Source organism: Ptychodera flava, chromosome 16 (genome assembly GCF_041260155.1).
Source record: "Ptychodera flava strain L36383 chromosome 16, AS_Pfla_20210202, whole genome shotgun sequence".
NCBI classification, from domain to species: domain Eukaryota; kingdom Metazoa; phylum Hemichordata; class Enteropneusta; family Ptychoderidae; genus Ptychodera; species Ptychodera flava.
Window position 1 is genome coordinate 925206 of NC_091943.1, and position 17154 is coordinate 942359.

Consider the following 17154-nt stretch of genomic DNA (forward strand, 5'->3'; position numbering starts at 1 on the left):
CTTTTCCGGCTAAAATCGAAATTTTATTTTTTTCCATGGAGTTAATACAGGTATGGCAGCCGTTTTGAGTTTCCAATAACGGTACATCTTGGGTAATTTTTTTTCACCAAAATTTGCGCGGTGACCCCCGATTTTTATTCTTGATTTTGAAAGAGAATGGTTGAAATATTCCTTGAGGAAAGTTTGAGCAAAAGTTTAAGTCCTTCACTTTCGAGGTGCATACTACCTTAATACAATTTCAGCTGCAAGTGTGAAGAGACTGTGTTAATGGGCTGTTCAACAAAAGACAGACGGGTAGAATTACTTGAAACATTTTTATTTACAAAATAAACAAACAAACAAACAGAAGCAACCATTACAATGATATGAAACAGAAACCCTGTAACCACAACAAAACATCAATAATGCATTACATTCGTAAAGGTTCAAAAATGTCAAATCAGTTCATAAGTTCAAGTACAAAGATGATCTCATCTGAAATATATAATTCCGGAACATCAAATTTTAGCAAATTCGGGTCCTTGTAAAAATCGCCATTTCTTGATACATGATCATATTATAACCTAAATACACGAACATACGGGTGCCAATACAATTGTGCCCCACTTGAACTTTGCCACATTCATACAAAATACTAAATAAATTCACAATTTAATGTTGGACGGAATTTTACCTCTGTTGTGAACAGACTCGCTTGTTTTGCACTCAAATAAAATACAGGCAAAATATGCTTAAGTAGACAGTCCATGTTCTGAACACAAAAATCTTGCGATGCAATTTTGCACAGGAGACCTCTACATTATTTACACCGATGGCTGCCCTACAGCCAAAAGTGCCTAGCTTGGCTGGGATGAACTTTGACCCTAGCATCATAATGCATCTCCATAGGTGGTGTATGAGGTGTAATATTTACAAATATTATTAACACGTAGGACGTTTAGATACATGATTCCTTAAAACTCAAAGAACTTCTTACTATTCAGACTTCATGCTGACAGTTTTGGTATACACCTTTATATACATCTTGTGGACAGGCTTGCCATGACAGTATATCTGCTCAGCACTTTTAAAGGAGGCACTCAAAATGCTGCTGTGTGGATTTCATGACAGTGACAAAAATATGACGGAAACACAACGAGTTTATCCACTCATACAAATGTAATGCAAATCACTGGTGATTCTTGGATTTTACAATATTATAAGACTTATTGAAACCCATGGCAACTCTGTGAGAATTTTGAAAGTCAGAATTTCTTCTTGCGACGCAATGATGTCAGTGATACAGTGAAGCAGATTATAAATTCCTAAAAAACGTGAAGTAAAAAATGACTCCAAAACAAGAGTTTGTTCTTCAACTAAAAAAGCCAAAGAGATCAAGAAATTTACAGATCGTTTTACAGTGCTTTTGCTGCTGCTAAACAGCATATATACATATTGATTTGCCTTGAGGAGAACAGCATCATATTTCCCTGAGGGACTGCATGTATTTTTGTCATGAAAGTAGTCTGTTTCTTGAGAGAAGAGAAGACTTTTTGTGGGGTGAGTCGCTAGCCAAAGACAAAAACCTGCATGCGTGCTGTTACTTGAATACCGCCATTCAGTATGTATTTTAAAACACACCTTATTCATGTTACCTCACAGGAAAATACAGGAATTTCTCTGCTATCATACGTCTTTAATCAAAGATGACACTGCAATCTTCATTTATGAATATGAAGATGTATAGATATTGCTTTCAGACTTGTCACAGTAACAGCTGGCCAATCTGTTTTCTAGTTGGGTTAGCCTTTCCCAAAACAACTGACTGTTTGTATATGCTTATCATCTCTAAAATGACAAGCCCTACATCCCATGTGACCTTCAATTGACCAATCACAACAGAGATTACTGGCAAAATGTGCTACAATGCTGGCTGCCACCACTGTGACATGACATATGATACAATTGTAAGAATTATTGTAACATATCAACGACTTTGCCAAAAAAGATGATTTACTGCATGTACATGATTCAATAAGGTTGGGTGCACTTTTTACACTAATCAAAAGAAGACATGATAAAATCTAATTCTGAAATTCCAATAGATTGACTATGTACAGATTTAATATTTACAGCATAACATAATTAGCACTATAGTTCATCTATTTCAAAAATGCAAGTTTTAAAAATCAACAAATTTACTCCTACTGGACATATCCATGGTTACCATAGTAACACCTTAAATGTAACATTGTCACATCAGTCATTCCTGTAACTATGGTTATGAAAAACCTGACCAATAGTCTGTTTCCATAGAGATCTGTCAATGAAGTTCTTATTCTAGTCAAGGTCTTTCAGCGCTTGAGCCCGTTGCTCCACTCATGTGTAGCATTTCAACATTAATGTTAACAATGTGGTTCAAGACAACGTTATCAAATAAATTTTAGTCAATGTGGACGGTATATCTTACTGCTATGATATTGCAATAAACATAATTTCACAACTTACAGTCCATTTCATATTATTTCATAAATAACACACACGCCAATATTTTTGATCACAGCACTATTGCCAGCTGATAGAATTTAAGATGTGTAAATTCTGGAAATTTTTGGGAAAGTTTTGGACGGAAATTCAAGATAGGTGTTATCTTTGACATCCTAGAGTGTTGTATGTGGACCCAACTGATGCTGTTTTTCACCCCGTATTCCACGGATTGTGAAAGCTGGATTGTGTGGTTTGTACGCCATCTTCGACACTTTAGGGTTGTAGTTGCACGGTGCGGGCGTCAGCTCTGAAAGAGAAAGTTCATGAAAGGTGAAGGAAAACTATAAGATATCATTTTTTCTGTCATGAAAAAGACTGCATTAACCCTCAACCTATTAAGAAGTAATGAGTTAAATGGACCATTGATGCAAATAAAGACAGAAAATGGAAAAAGAATTACAAAATGATGACAATTTCACAGCAACTATGGAGACAACGGAACAATTAATTTTAAAAAGTACATGGGTTTGGCGGAGGAATATCAGCCTTCATCCCTATTAACCAATGTTATGGTCAATCTTTGCCAGAGAAATTATTATGACGATTCCACATTTTAGTGATAAAATGGATTTATGAACTTGTTAGTTACACAATGATGACATGAGTGAGCCAAGATTTACCAGATGTTTCATTAGTAACACAATGCTAAAGGGTTAATAGAAAAAGAATGATGTTAATATTTCAGTATTACAGAAATTTTAATGGATTTTGTAAATATTCCTTGATTTTAATGATTGAAATTTCTGAAGTCACCTATAACAGCCACCTTGCATTAAAGCCATAAACTTTTCATGTTGTTTTGACCACAAACACTGAAATAAATGTACTGCTCATTACGTGACAAAAGTTTAAATTTAACAGTAAAGAGAACACAGACTTTCAGTCTGTTTCTGTCAAAGTGATTCTTGATGGCTTTAACTGTGATTGTACGGTAGCTTTTACTGTGTACTGACTCTAACAAACCCTCAATCATTAAAACATTCTGCTCAAGTATCGCAAAATGAACTTCAGTGACTTTTGAGCTTTGGAGTAAGTGTTACTTAATTTGCTGCAAGAGGGCGCCCTTACAGGCATTTCTTGATTGGTGGTTGGTTCAGACAAAGTTGTGCAAACTTATAGTCAGGACAACACTTTGGTAATAGCTGACCTAACAGTATCTGTCCAATTGATTTCTTTCAAAAATTTGCTGATCAAGCTCTTCTGGGCATTAGTAATAAACAAGTGTGAAAATAACGATGTAGGCTGCTAGTCAGAACTTTCCATATTGTTCGGCGAAAATGGAGTTTGCTCCAGTGTGCCAAATTTGATCAAGAAGTGTGCCTTTAAAGTGAAATGTGTCTTTTCATAACATATTTTTCATAAATTATTTGATAATGGATCAAAAGTCAATATTTGATGCAGATTATGTCATATATATCAATAGAACACTGAGCTGTGGTTTTTCAGAGAAGTATATAATTCAATAGCCTGGTGAATTTTGAGGTTCAGAAGATAAAACGATTTTCACTGGCACTCTTGGAAACTGAGCACACCAGTGTGGGATGGATACATTCAAAACTAATGAATAGGGTACAGTCAAGTGATGCGTGTGTAGCTTTATGTTGACTCCCTAGAATATTATCAATTCAAACGATAACAACCTTCGGAGTGTCGTGACCGTTTTCCCCTTTTTTCTTGATTTTGTTACTTTTCCTCATAACCACAGTGCCAAATATTGATTGTTGACATATTAGATAAGACATTAAAACAAAGTTATGAAAAGACAAACACTTTGGCATCATCCTGCAACCAATGTAACACTTACTCGCATATTAAGCTGTTAGTGATAATGAGAATTTCTCTTCTCTAAACACAAACAGTTAAATTACATGATGTACATGAGGAAGGTCTCATCTCAATATCCTGCTTATTGACTTATCAGATTCTCAAATTCTACTTTGAAAATTACCGCCCATCACATGGCAGTATTCCATGAATATTTCAATTTCACTTTAAACTTGTGTTTCTGCTCTTGATCAATCAGATCACAACAACGGAAATCTTGACAAAGCCAACATTTCAGGAAAAAAGGTAAAAATTTTACTGGTCAATAGATGGTTGGGGTGAGAGAAAATGACTGCTTTGTGAAGCAGCAGTATTTGTGCTTGGGTTCAAATTGTTTGTGTATAATTACCTGGTTTACCTGTTGTTGAATGTAAGCAAAAAAGTAAATGGTGCATTAGATTAAAACGAAAAAGAAAGAAATTAACAAACAAATAAATAAATGCAGTAACAAATAAATGAAGACAAAAATAATAAAATAAATATATCATTTTTTTCATACATACCAATTTCAGTTGATTTTTTTTGAAAATTGTCAATAGGGATACCATGTTCAATACATTAATAGTAATTTTTAAAGATTCAAGGTAATTAATCTAAGTGAACAAAATGGATGCATATGTGGCTTGTCAAATGGAATATCAAAATGTCATTGCCATCACTCATTTATTCTCCCTGTTTATTCAAATGCTTGCTTGCATCAAGCGTGTACACTTGTATTCTCTCTCTCTCTTCACTAGGGTTGACAGAATTACTATTAATCATCTATTGATCTTACCTGATTTGGACCACAAAGTAGTTCCACGGTGTCTCAGACTATGGGTGTATGCTGGTGCTGTTCTCAATACAAGTCTGTCAGCTTTTTCACGGTTGTATTGATTGGGACCTGGCTCCTTGTCTGAACCTGTAAAAAGAAAATTGGAAACAACAATTTAGAGCAAAAACACATACATGTATTTACATGAAGTCAAATGAGGCTAAAACATTAAAAGAAAGGATTATCAGAATTTTTTTCAAGAGGCTTTCCAAAGATTCATGTTTGATTCCTATTTCATTTGTAATCCTGCACTTGTGTTTTCAACTTTAGAGACTACCTTATCTCTGTCTTAAATTACCAACTGTAAATGCCTTACATGATGTGCATTTGGATGAAATCAAATGGTTACTAGGGTAACATATTGTATTAAAACTTGATAGTTAAATTCAAGTAGTGAGCTTGATCCAAATTGACTCCAAAATTGACCCTTTTCTTTTTCAAATACCTTGTGCATTGGCATGCAAAGACCAATATTAGCATATTAAATTTTAGGATGAGTGGTCTGGGTCAGGTTTTAGGTAAAACTTGAGTAATTTATGTTTTTATAATACAATGTATTAATGCAATTCCCTAAAGACTTACACATTGTCAGCCAGGTGTTAATGAAATTATGACAATGGTTTGAACAAATATTTTCCTTTAAATTGTTAAACTAATCAGTCTAAATATTTAGTATAAATATAATCTGAAAGTATAACCTGGACAGTTAATCACTTTCATGACATCTCAGTTATTGATTTCTCATATTGTAGTCAATTTATCAAAAATTCATTTCACATCACTGTGAGATTTGATTTGTTCATAGTCATGTGACTGTCATGTGACTGACTTACCCCTTTTGGCAATTGAAAATGTTCCTCTTTTCCCTATGATTGTGAAGGACGGAGTTGAAGGCTTTGTTTGTGGTCTTATCCCAACCAGTGTGCCAATGTTGTAAGTAGCAGGAGTGGGCCACTGAAGAAAAAAAGAGTACAAAAGATAAACATCACAGTGTAACATTGCAGTGCGTTTTAAGTTAATATGCGCCTTGAAAGTGTGCTCAACCTTTACTCAGGGAATCTTGTAACCATTCTCTTTCAAAACCAAGAATAAAAATCGGGGGTTATCGTGCCTTGACATAGAATGCACCTTGGAGACAGATACTCGGACTCTAAAACTTTAACAATACTTTTTTTCATCCACCACTTGTGGGGGCTCATTTGAAAGCTCACAGAGTAAATAAAGTTTTCACTGGCTTATTTTTTCAAAAATCAAAAAAAAATTTCCCCAATAGAGCTAACACAGGGATAGTGAGCATTTTGGATTTCAAGTGTCTTTAAATATTGCCAGTCTAATTTGTTTGTCTTAGTAGTACTAAATTTTACATGGGACCCTTGATTTTTATTTTTCACTTCAAAGGGGAATGGTTTCTGGTTTCTTTAGGGAAAGTTTGAGCAAAAATTTAAATCTTTCAATTTCAAGGTGCATATTAACTTCACTGAGCATGGTATATTATTGTAATTTGAAATACTTTAATATCATTGGAAAAGCTGCCTGAACAATAGTGAAAGTTGAACTGTTCAGTTTTGAAAGTCAAATTAACTTGTGAAAGCTTTGGGAAAAGTTTATATTGGAATTCTGTGAGCCAATAATTTTTGGTTCAAAATTTACAGAAGATATAAGACAAAATTTCATCCAAAAGAAATATTTTTTTTTCTCTCTGCAAAGATGAAATTACTATTCCTGGTTAAAGCCTGTTAATTGTCTGAATACCACTACTGACAACCACTTGAAAATGCTTTTTTCAAATTTGTCATCAATATTTTCCTGAAAGCTCTATTTCTCTATTGCATTTCTACTCTTAGAAATATTATGAAATTCTCATAATACTGCTACGAAATAGTTCCTTGGCCTCATGTCAACATAAATCTTACACAACTTATTTTTAAATTTCAAACAAAAGTATTTAGTAAATGTTCCTTACAGTACTTGTTCACTAACCTTTTGATCAAATCGTAGCCTATGAGTGTAGTTATCCGGACTGTGGTACCATTCCTTATGCCATGCTTTGTATCCACCTCCGGCTGTCAAGGATGGAAAACAGGAAAAAGATTATAGGAATATGGTTGCTGTATACAATGAATTGTTAGATGTCAAAACATAATACAAATTTTTTGATAAGAAAAAGCTCCAAGCTATAAAAGGGACATGCATTAAAACACATGCATGGCATATGAAACTCATTATGTTTGATCTCAAACTCCCTCCCTTCAATGAGAGTTTGGAAATACTGAAATCTAATGATAGAGCTATCATTAGAACTTCCAGAATACACAATAAATTGCTGTAATAAGTCGTTTGAAGTGTACATATTAATGTTAGCGTATGGAGAGTGTGTCATGCAATTGCATTCTTGTGTTTCCTGCATATTTATGTTGCTATGTGTCGATGTATGCTGACATGTGACTTGACATGTCAATGTGACCAAGCATGAAAAGAAACAACCATAGACCACTAAAATGCTTCAAAAATATCAAAACAGATTAATCAGATAGTAGCTCTGACTTAGGATGATCTTTTTCCCTACTTTTGTTTGGAATGTCAACAGCTGCATTTTCTTAAAAGTATGTTGACATACACAGTATTCAGCTTCTCAACTCAGCGTGTATTTTTATAGAATGTATTGTTATTGTTGACGAGTTTATTTTAGTCCTGACTGAAATTCACATGAGAACGATAACAGTGTACTTTACACCCATACACACTGTATTGCCAAGCTGAATAGTGGGTGTTTCAGCATGCTTTGGGGAGTACAACAAGCAAACGCTGCTATTGACATAAAAAAGCAAAAATAGAGAAAAAAATCATCAAATACTTATAGCTGCTGGCCCTTTTAGGCTATCAGGCCATCACAGCTATAGTTACAATGTTATATCTAATATTTCAGATTGTATGCAAAAAGTAGAGTATGTTATCCCTATGTAATCAAGTAGTTATTTCAAATATACCGATATTAACGAAATGTGCTTACATCTTTCATGAAGTCGCATTCCAAACGTCCATTCTGGAGCATTGGTCTCTGAGAGTGGTTTATTCCTTGGTGAATATGACCATGGTCCAGGGCCTTCCATGTCTATCCTCAGTGGAGGTCTGCTGTTCATACATTCATCCCATGCTAAACAAAATAGAAGGAATGAAGTACATTGCTATTCTGCCGGTATGGTGACAGATGTAGTTTGATAACGAGATCCAATACTGATCAGGCGCAGGCAAATCTAAAAGCTGTTTTTGATTATTTACATTTACCGTATACTTTTAGCCATGATGATTAGTTGATTTTATTTTGATCACACAAATGATTTTTTCTGTTTTGAAATGTTAATCTGGTCAGCGACTGAGAACTTTGATGGGTCAAACTAAACCCTGTCGAATTACTAGAAGTTAAAGAAATCCTCATTCTGTAGTTTGATTTCTAGAAGTCCAATAAAACTGACCCTTCCCGATGAAAAGTATTAGTTGTATATATTCAACATAAAAGTTGAAGTATAGAAATTTTTATAACAATATCATGTTGATGTGTTTGATTTGTACCAATCACAGGATACTTCATTGAAAACCATGTCGCGAGCAATCTATCAAATTGAAATACAACATTTGAAAAAAAAATGTACATGACAGTATGGCAAAAATTTGGATTTTGATGAGCAATTTCACTGGGTGAGCACAAGATAAGATCTTTTAAACTTTATTTTCTCAATATGTGAAATTGTATAATAAAATTCTTAACGATAACGGCCTGGCAAATGATGAAACTGATGATCATACAAAAAGCCAGTGAAATTTGTATGTGCGTACATCTACATACAGAAGCACCTGTTTTATCAATATTACTAATATTTGCAATCAACAAGCTCTAACTGATTAAAATTATTCAGAACAACATAGTCAACACTTTTGAAGCCAAGGCTCTGATCATGTGGTGACTGGTAATGCCACAAGAATTTATGAACTAAACCATTAAAGCCTTTTACTCCAAGTCCCCTGGGAAATTAATGCCAACAAACCCTCATAAACATTGTTGGGTCACCCAAGGTGCTTTCATTGCTTAAAGTAAACAACATCACAGTTATGGAAGCTTACACTTTGCTGTTTTCAGAAAGTGTTGAGGACTTTTGTTTAACAGCTTGGGAACTCAAGCAATATATATACCATCTCTACACTTAGACCGTCATGGTACACCAAGGAAAGATAACTGGGAACATTTGTTAATTAAAGCCCCAATAGCTGCACATAAGTGTCAAAAGGGGCATGTAAATTCAAATATTTTAACATCAGTTTAGATTTCCCCATCATCAAAAACTAATCATTCGACAGAGAAAATAAAGATTACAACCACAAAATGTTGGCTGTTGTGCATTCAAGTAAATGGCATCATGCTTGTTTCTTTGATGATCACGATGTGTATGTGCAGGAAATACTGCATTTTTGTACTTTTCCTTGAGATGCCATTTTATGAGTGCAGCACCCGTTTATTATTTAACCTGTTAAAACTTGTAGACATAGTCCAAATCAGCAAGCAGGGATACTTGCATGTCCTGCAGTTAGCACATTTACACGTACATACTTTGGTTTGAAACGAAAATCATGAAAATAATGCATAAAATTCGCAGCTATTTGGGCTTTAATGTTTCTAAAAAATTTAGTTGGATAATTCAACAATGCTGTAGTAAAAGTAAAAATAAAACACAAAATAAATAACTAAATGCAGAAAATAGAAGACTGTGTATACTCCTGTACTGAAGTAGTTGCTTTAAAATAATTATTTCTTTGAACAAAACAATATTACTTACTTGCTACTTTCTGGTGACTTCTTTCTTCATAATACACACTAGGTCCTTTGCTAATAGCAGCTCTTTTTCTGTAATTAATTTGTTTAACAACATCACTGAATTTGTTTATTTGATATGAAAATAAACATGTTTTACAGCTAGGAAATGTTGTAGTTTCAGGTCAGTTATTCTCTGTTAGAGGACAGCTATCAGTACAAATAAAGGATTTATAAAGTTTTAGTAATCAGATTACAGGTTTCTAGGGGTACAGTAAGGGCCTGGCAAATAAATTGAAGATAAAGTAATTCATGGTTACTTGGTTGTCAAACAGAATCAGTTCAAGTAGACAGATTTTTGGACTCTCAAAGTTTTACAATACCATGCTGGACTGGTGCTTGTATGACTGATTTTGAAGTCTAAGCTCAGGAATATATCCCTCTGGTCTAAGGTGTAAATGAAATTTTCGCCATCTTGTTTTCATGAACACAGAAAACTTAATTCCTTAATTTTTGCCTTTGGGTTTAATAACGCAGGATGTAGGAGCAATTTTGAAGTTCAAATAATTTTAAGCAATTCAATATTAACAGTGTGTCAAATATTTAGGTGTCCTGGTTATTGGACACCCAAGTTAAAGTTTCACTGTCACATCCTGAGCTTTTAAAAATTCAAAATTCAAAATGCTATATCTCCATGAATATTCAGCTGCTATGAAATAACTTAAAAAAACTGTGAAAATGAATGAATTCCCAGAAAAGTAATTAATAAAACTCTGGAAGGGCAAATGCTAAATTAAAAGAAGAAAAAGAAAGCAAAAATTTGATACTTGACAATGACAATGATGAAAATATTTATAAAGATAATCAGCGACTGTTTATTTAATTTGGAAATGTAGATGATGTCAATTGCTGATCCTTACTATAATTATAAAGTGGCGGACAAAAAACATCACCTACATGTAATTTAATTTTGAGCTGTTAACTGTTACACAGCACAAAACGGCATGGATTTTAACACTTGTGACATGAATTTTGAAGAGTTGAATAATTTCAATGTTTACACTGGAAACTGAGCCCATCAAATTTTTGACATGAATATCTTGGTTGCCAAGGTATCCGATGTCAGAGGTTAAACCCTGTAGAACATAATCTGTTACATGTATATCAAGCCCTGACATTGAAGAAAGCGAGGTCACCTAATCTACAGCAGTACACATACAGGTTTGTGGATTAAGGGGTTTAATTGGGCTTCAATGCTGGAGCTAGCAAGGCTTGCTTTTGTATAATTTTACATAATCTGTCTACCCTCAATTTCCTGTAAGGCCGGCCACAGTGACCATATAGCCTTGGGCAAAACTATGGTGGTAAAAGGATGAAACGCAGTATACAGAAGATATACTTCTGCAATTGCGACTGCACTTTTGTGTGTTTTATAGACTTTAGGAAACTGAATTTAATATAATTTAAATTATAATCTGCAAGCAAGAAAGATAAATAAAAATAATCTGACAATCTATGGAAATGAAAAGCTGAAATGCTACAGACATGATGGACAGAGAATGTCAACTGGTTGTGATGACAATGTGTACAGTATCAAATGCTAGCAACAATGTATTAGCATATAGGGGTCAGTGTACTTGTCTTGAGGTCATTTGAAATATATCGGAGAAGTTTAGCACACTGCATGTACTCAAAGCTTTGTTCACAAAGACAACAAAAGATGCTGGTATTGATTACCAAACCATGAATCACATGTTAAGATTGGTTCAAAGGAACATTGTAGGATTTTGTGGTCGGTAAATTTCAATTGCCCTACTAGTGTTGCCAAAATTTCTGTATTTTGTGTCAATTTTATGTTCTTTATGGTCCACGCTTAACTACATTTATTGATTCCCTGTGCAACTTCCATGGTTAATTTTGCCCTTGAATGTTACAACAAGAGGGAAAATATTGTCGTATAAACCTTTGTAATGAAAATGAAAGATGCTACATTTGTTTGTAGTTGATCAAATGGGTCAATCCATGATGTGATTCAGACTGTTCATTTATTGATTGATTGATTGATTGATCGTTCATCATTTTTAAGGACTTAGAACTATACTATTCTCAAAGTTCAAAGTATCACAGTTCTCTGCAGTTGTATGTACGAGTATTATCTAACAAATGTGAACACTTTGACATCATATCTACTTGGTACACATTTTTTAAGAAATAACTTTCATGACAAGATAGCTGTTATTTAATTTTTAAAAAGCGATTAATAATAATGTATGATAAAAAGAAAATAATACATCACTGAAATCAAGTTTAATATACTTTATGAGTATTACCGGTATATTAAATCCCCATGAGCTGAAACTTTTGACATATTATCCAGTATTTCTGTTCTGTTTATAAAATAGTTTCTTGTTCTACTGACAAATCACGTCAAGATGGCTAGTATTAAACTTGTCAGCACAGCTTTTTAGATGTCAACAACTGAGTTCTATCCAGACTAGAATAAATTCTGTATTATAAATAATCTGATGTTGACACGCTAATTTTCTTTTGAATTTTAATATAATGTTGGGAGAACTTGAGATAAATGAAATTGAACTTGTTTTTTCGAAAAAATATGATAGCAATATCACTAATTACAGCTTCTATCCCTTTGACATAAAGTATTGCTAGCATAGTAGGTAAATACATACAATTTATTCTAATTCTATAAACATACAAAAATATTGTATATATATATATATATATATATATATATATATATATATATATATATATATATATGTGTGTGTGTGTGTGTGTGTGTGTGTGTGTATCTCTGTGTGTGTGTGTGTATCTGTGTGTGTGTGTATGGATTGATATACTCATAGTACTGTCTATATAATACTTCAACTACCACTTTGAGAATAACAGAGGATGAATTAAGCACATGAATACTCACCTGGCAGACAGGACTACCGTGGACATTTTCATCACCGAAGTGGGAAGCTTCCCTGATAAATGAGTGGACACCCTGCCGTCATCCCCTCTGGATTTCCCATTCCTGGATCTTGGCGATTTGGAAACTTGTGGGACGTGGACTGCATTGGGATTGTAGAGTTGGTTCTGGTGACCTGTGACCATCATATTGAGCAGGGTGTCTTCATTCTTCTCACTGCCTCTTGAGATCAGATTCTGATCACTTGAACTTATCTTTGGTAAAGATGGAGCTGATGCAAATGTAGGAAAGTGAAAAAAAGTATTCAAATAATGTATAAATATAAATATATTCAAAAGCCAATGATAGGAAATACACTACTATTTCAAAGCTACAGGAGAGCTCATCTGGACTAGACTAAATGCTGACCACAATTTCTTTGTAGGGAAGGTACTACTTCAGCTGCAGTAAAAGTGATTAAAAGTTTTCTTTCCAATGTTCCAAGCACAGTGTGTTATAAGAATAGAACATTTTAAGGTAGAATGCGCCTCAGGGACAGATATTCGGACTCTCAAACTTTTACAATTCTTTTCTGATCTACCATTTGTTTGGGTTAATTTTAAAGCTCTCAGTGTAACAAAGCTTTTCACTGGCTTAATTTTTCGAAATTCAAAAACTTTATTTTTCACCATAGAGTTAACACGGGGATGGCAGCCATTTTTAATTTTAAATATCGGTAAATCTTGAGTTATTTGTTTCTCTAGTACCAAAATTTGCACGATGACCCCCGATTTTTATTCTTGATTTTGAAGGTGAATGGTTGAAAGATTCCTTGAGGAAAGTTTGAGCAAAAGTTTAAGTCTTTCACTTTTGAGGTGTGTACTACCTTAACCTCAGCAGCACTGGTAATACATGACTTGAAAATGTGATCAAATCATTAAAAAATAGATTTGTAAATTCCTAGTACTGTATTTTTTCATTTCACGTCATCATCCAAAAGATAAATTGCAAGCTTCAAGTTTTTCTAAGGCTTATTACGATTCTTTTACATGTTTTGATTTGCCATTAATTACTCACCAGTGGGTCCAAAAAGAGTTTTTTCTAACCTTTCACCTGCCCCTCGCTTACCTGTTTTGTCATGTACTCCATGATCTTGTAAATATTCTTCAATTCTTGCATTATCTACCACATCCTCATCATCAAGCTTACTCAGGTTCTCCTCAGTCAGCGGTAATTTTGCCTCCACCGGCTCCGTTGCCCTTGGTGATTCATCTTTTACAGTATTGGGTGAATCCTCAGCACAAGGTTTGCCTTTATCTCTCCCATCATTGATGGGTGTATTATTTTCAAGTTCAGTTGTCTCTTGTATGATTTCTTTGGCTTCTCCTGTGTCTGCTTCATTTTTGTTTTCATTTCCTTCCTGGGCGTCTTTCACAGCCTCCTCCCCCTGATCAGCAGGGGGTGAGTCGGCCACAACGTCATCACCCTTTATCACCTGTTCATCAGGTATAACACCTTCCCTACCCTCCTGCTCATTTACATTTTGCTCCGGTTGAACTTCACTTTCAGGTTTTGCAGCTTCATCGTTTTGTTTAATCTCTGCTGCTGTATCCGCATCACTTTTTTCAGCATTCTGTTTTCCAGCTTGTTGCTCGGCAACTTCATCTGCTGATGCCGCCACTACTTCCCCTCCTCCATCTCCTGCCTCTGTCTCTCCCCCTGCAACATTCTCTCCTTGGGCTGCTGCATCGCCCTCCTCTTTTACATCCCCACTCCCATTATCTGTACTTTCTTTCTTCTTACTGTCCTGTTTCTCTTCCGGTTGATTTTTACCCTCTTTTGCAGTTTCCTCGACAACAGCAACGCCATTGTCATTCGCAGTCTCTTGCTTTTGGTCCTCACCATTGTCAACATTAATGGCCCCATTAACTTGGCCTTCTTCCACTTGCTGGTCCGCCATCTTGGGTTGAGAACGCCAACGCTCTGAGTTTTAAGTCGGGTGTTGTTCCATGTTTCTTCAGCTGTCAACATTTCAAGAAAATCAACGCTATTTTTTTCAATCACTCGCTTTGCTCAAGAACGATCGTAAACAAATACCGTGATATAAACAGTTTATTAAAAGACGGTTGTGAACAATACTTGTTTGGTTGACTGATATCTAATCGTTTTATTTATCACAATGGCTTCTTAAGTGGGTCAAAGATACCGGAACCATAGAAAAACACACGACACATTACACCGAAATGGGCATCAGCCTATACGCTGTGACATGTACTATTAAACTCAAACTGTTTGTCAGTGGCAACAGGTTTGACTGAAGAAATTTCAAATATGCTTCGGGAGACAGTATAGTCGTGCCTAGCATACTTCTTAAGGAGTTACCGAATGTTGTCAATCGAAAGTCTTAATTCTTACATAACCGCACAATTCAGATGCGGTGAAAATCTTTTCTGGACATGCAATAAGCCGAGGCCTAAAATGGTTTAACAGCTAAGTACATGTAATCATGCGGCTGAAGTCAAGTAGATTTGAAGCTACACAGATAGACTGCTGAATGTCTTTTTCAGATATTGATGTCCAACTACCCAAGGCGGATGCCAGTTGGGGTCCAGACACTTCGCACCAAAACCACTTCGCCCCACACAACTTCGTCCCAAAACCATTTCGCACCAAGACCACCTCGTCCCAAGTACTACCTCGTCCAACGCCACTTCGCCCCAAGTACACCTCGTATACTAAAACCACTTCACTAAAGTATAGTTCCGTCAACTCGTCGCTAAAACATCGATGCCACGATGTATCATAACGTTGTTTTTACCTGCAACTTGGCTACCACGAACCATTTATTCTTCCATGAAACCATACGGTAGAAACACGCAAACTACTTAATGGTACATTTCAGGTGCCGTGCGCGTTATTGTACGATGCGATGTCATTTTCTCGAAATGTGTACAATTTCAAGATTTCAGTCCTGGGAATGATAGAAAGGTGATTAAAACTTCAAAGGCAGTGGTTGGTTATTTTCAGCTTTTAACGGTTAGCGATAAATTGAGGAGTGAAGTGGCATTGTTTTAGGGGCGCAATGGTTTTGGGCAACGTGATTTTGGGGGCGAAGAGGTTTTGGTACGAGGTTGTTTTGGTGCGAAGTGGTTTTGGTGCGAAATGGTATGGGACGAGATGGTATGGTGCGAAGTGGTTTTGGTGCGAAGTGTCTGGGAACCGATGCCAGTTGCGCATATCAAAATACAGACAGCGTAACAATAATCATTGTCAATGGCCCCAAAGCTATACACAATGTTAACATGATCTTTTCTATGCACTGCTTGGTGGGTGAATATTCACTCTGGCAGAGCAGAGGCGATTTTAACTTACCGTTGCCTGCTTCTGCAAACTTATGCAAGTGCGAATTACGAGAGATTCGTTTCAACCGCGATACGATGAAATCGTAATGACAGTCGGACTGAGTGCAGCAGTGGCTATTCGAGCATACGAAAAGGGGAAGCCATTCCTCTCGTCACCAAGAAGCTGTCTGTCGCTAGGGGGCGTGACAAGATTGACAGGCCCGGTACAAAGGTTCAAATCCCCGGATGTGTGTTAATGGTTAGAATGCATAACCGGTTTGTTTACCTTTGGTAGTCACATTTATTCAATGATATATCAATATAAGATCTTAATGCGAAATGTAATATTTATTATGATACCATCTTGCGTCGCGCAGAAAATCAGGAATGTTAAACAGCATTAAACGGACTTGCCTGGCGATGTGCCAATCTCAACATTTGTCGGACACTTGTCGTATCAATGTTGACAGAAACACATTAATGCGTTGCGTGATTTCTTAGCCTTCAGGTTTACTCACAGTAACCTGTGGTCTATTCCGCTCTGCGTCTATGCGCCCCATAGACGTGTGTACATATGCCTGAAGGCATATGTAGACGCAGAGCGGAATAGACCACAAATGACTGTGGGTTTACTCCATATAGAGAAGCAATGATGTGAGAGAGAGGTAAGGGAGCCGTCATTATTTACGGCCTGGGGGGTCGGAGGAATTGCTTTCGAAACTCCAAAATTTCGAGTAACCCCCCCCCCTGCCAACCATGACGTGTTTGAGTAACCCCCCTCTCTGCTACAGAAAATTTGAGTGACCCCCCCCCCAAAAAAAAAAAAAAAAAAAAAAATTGGGAAAGTTAAATATCTATACAGTAAAATGGATTGCTGCTGCGACAGGCCCTGTACAGACCCTGATTAAACCCTGTGGTATAGGTCTTTGTC

The 17154-nt window shown here is 35.7% G+C and overlaps 1 protein-coding gene across 1 annotated transcript; it reads right to left on the reverse strand.

Moving 5' to 3' along the window:
- Nucleotides 1-300: 300 nt before the first annotated feature.
- LOC139152460 (neurofilament medium polypeptide-like) lies at nucleotides 301-16413 on the reverse strand. The gene is made up of 9 exons (XM_070725578.1): nucleotides 16255-16413; nucleotides 14011-14903; nucleotides 12907-13174; nucleotides 9994-10061; nucleotides 8175-8318; nucleotides 7145-7227; nucleotides 5998-6118; nucleotides 5126-5251; nucleotides 301-2773 (listed from the first exon to the last, which is right to left on the reverse strand). Exons 2-9 carry the CDS (start codon nucleotides 14840-14842, stop codon nucleotides 2640-2642), a joined length of 1776 nt encoding a protein of 591 aa, XP_070581679.1. The 5' UTR covers nucleotides 14843-14903; nucleotides 16255-16413; the 3' UTR covers nucleotides 301-2639.
- Nucleotides 16414-17154: the final 741 nt, after the last annotated feature.

Excerpts from the sequence above, each read along its gene's own strand:
- LOC139152460 (XM_070725578.1), bottom strand. The coding sequence starts at position 14,842 with ATGGCGGACCAGCAAGTGGAAGAAGGCCAAGTTAATGGGGCCATTAAT. Across the intron at positions 10,062-12,906 it reads ACGGTAGTCCTGTCTGCCAG|AAAAAGAGCTGCTATTAGCA; the intron begins GTGAGTATTCAT and ends AATTAATTACAG. Across the intron at positions 8,319-9,993 it reads AAGTCACCAGAAAGTAGCAA|CATGGGATGAATGTATGAAC; the intron begins GTAAGTAATATT and ends TATTTTGTTTAG.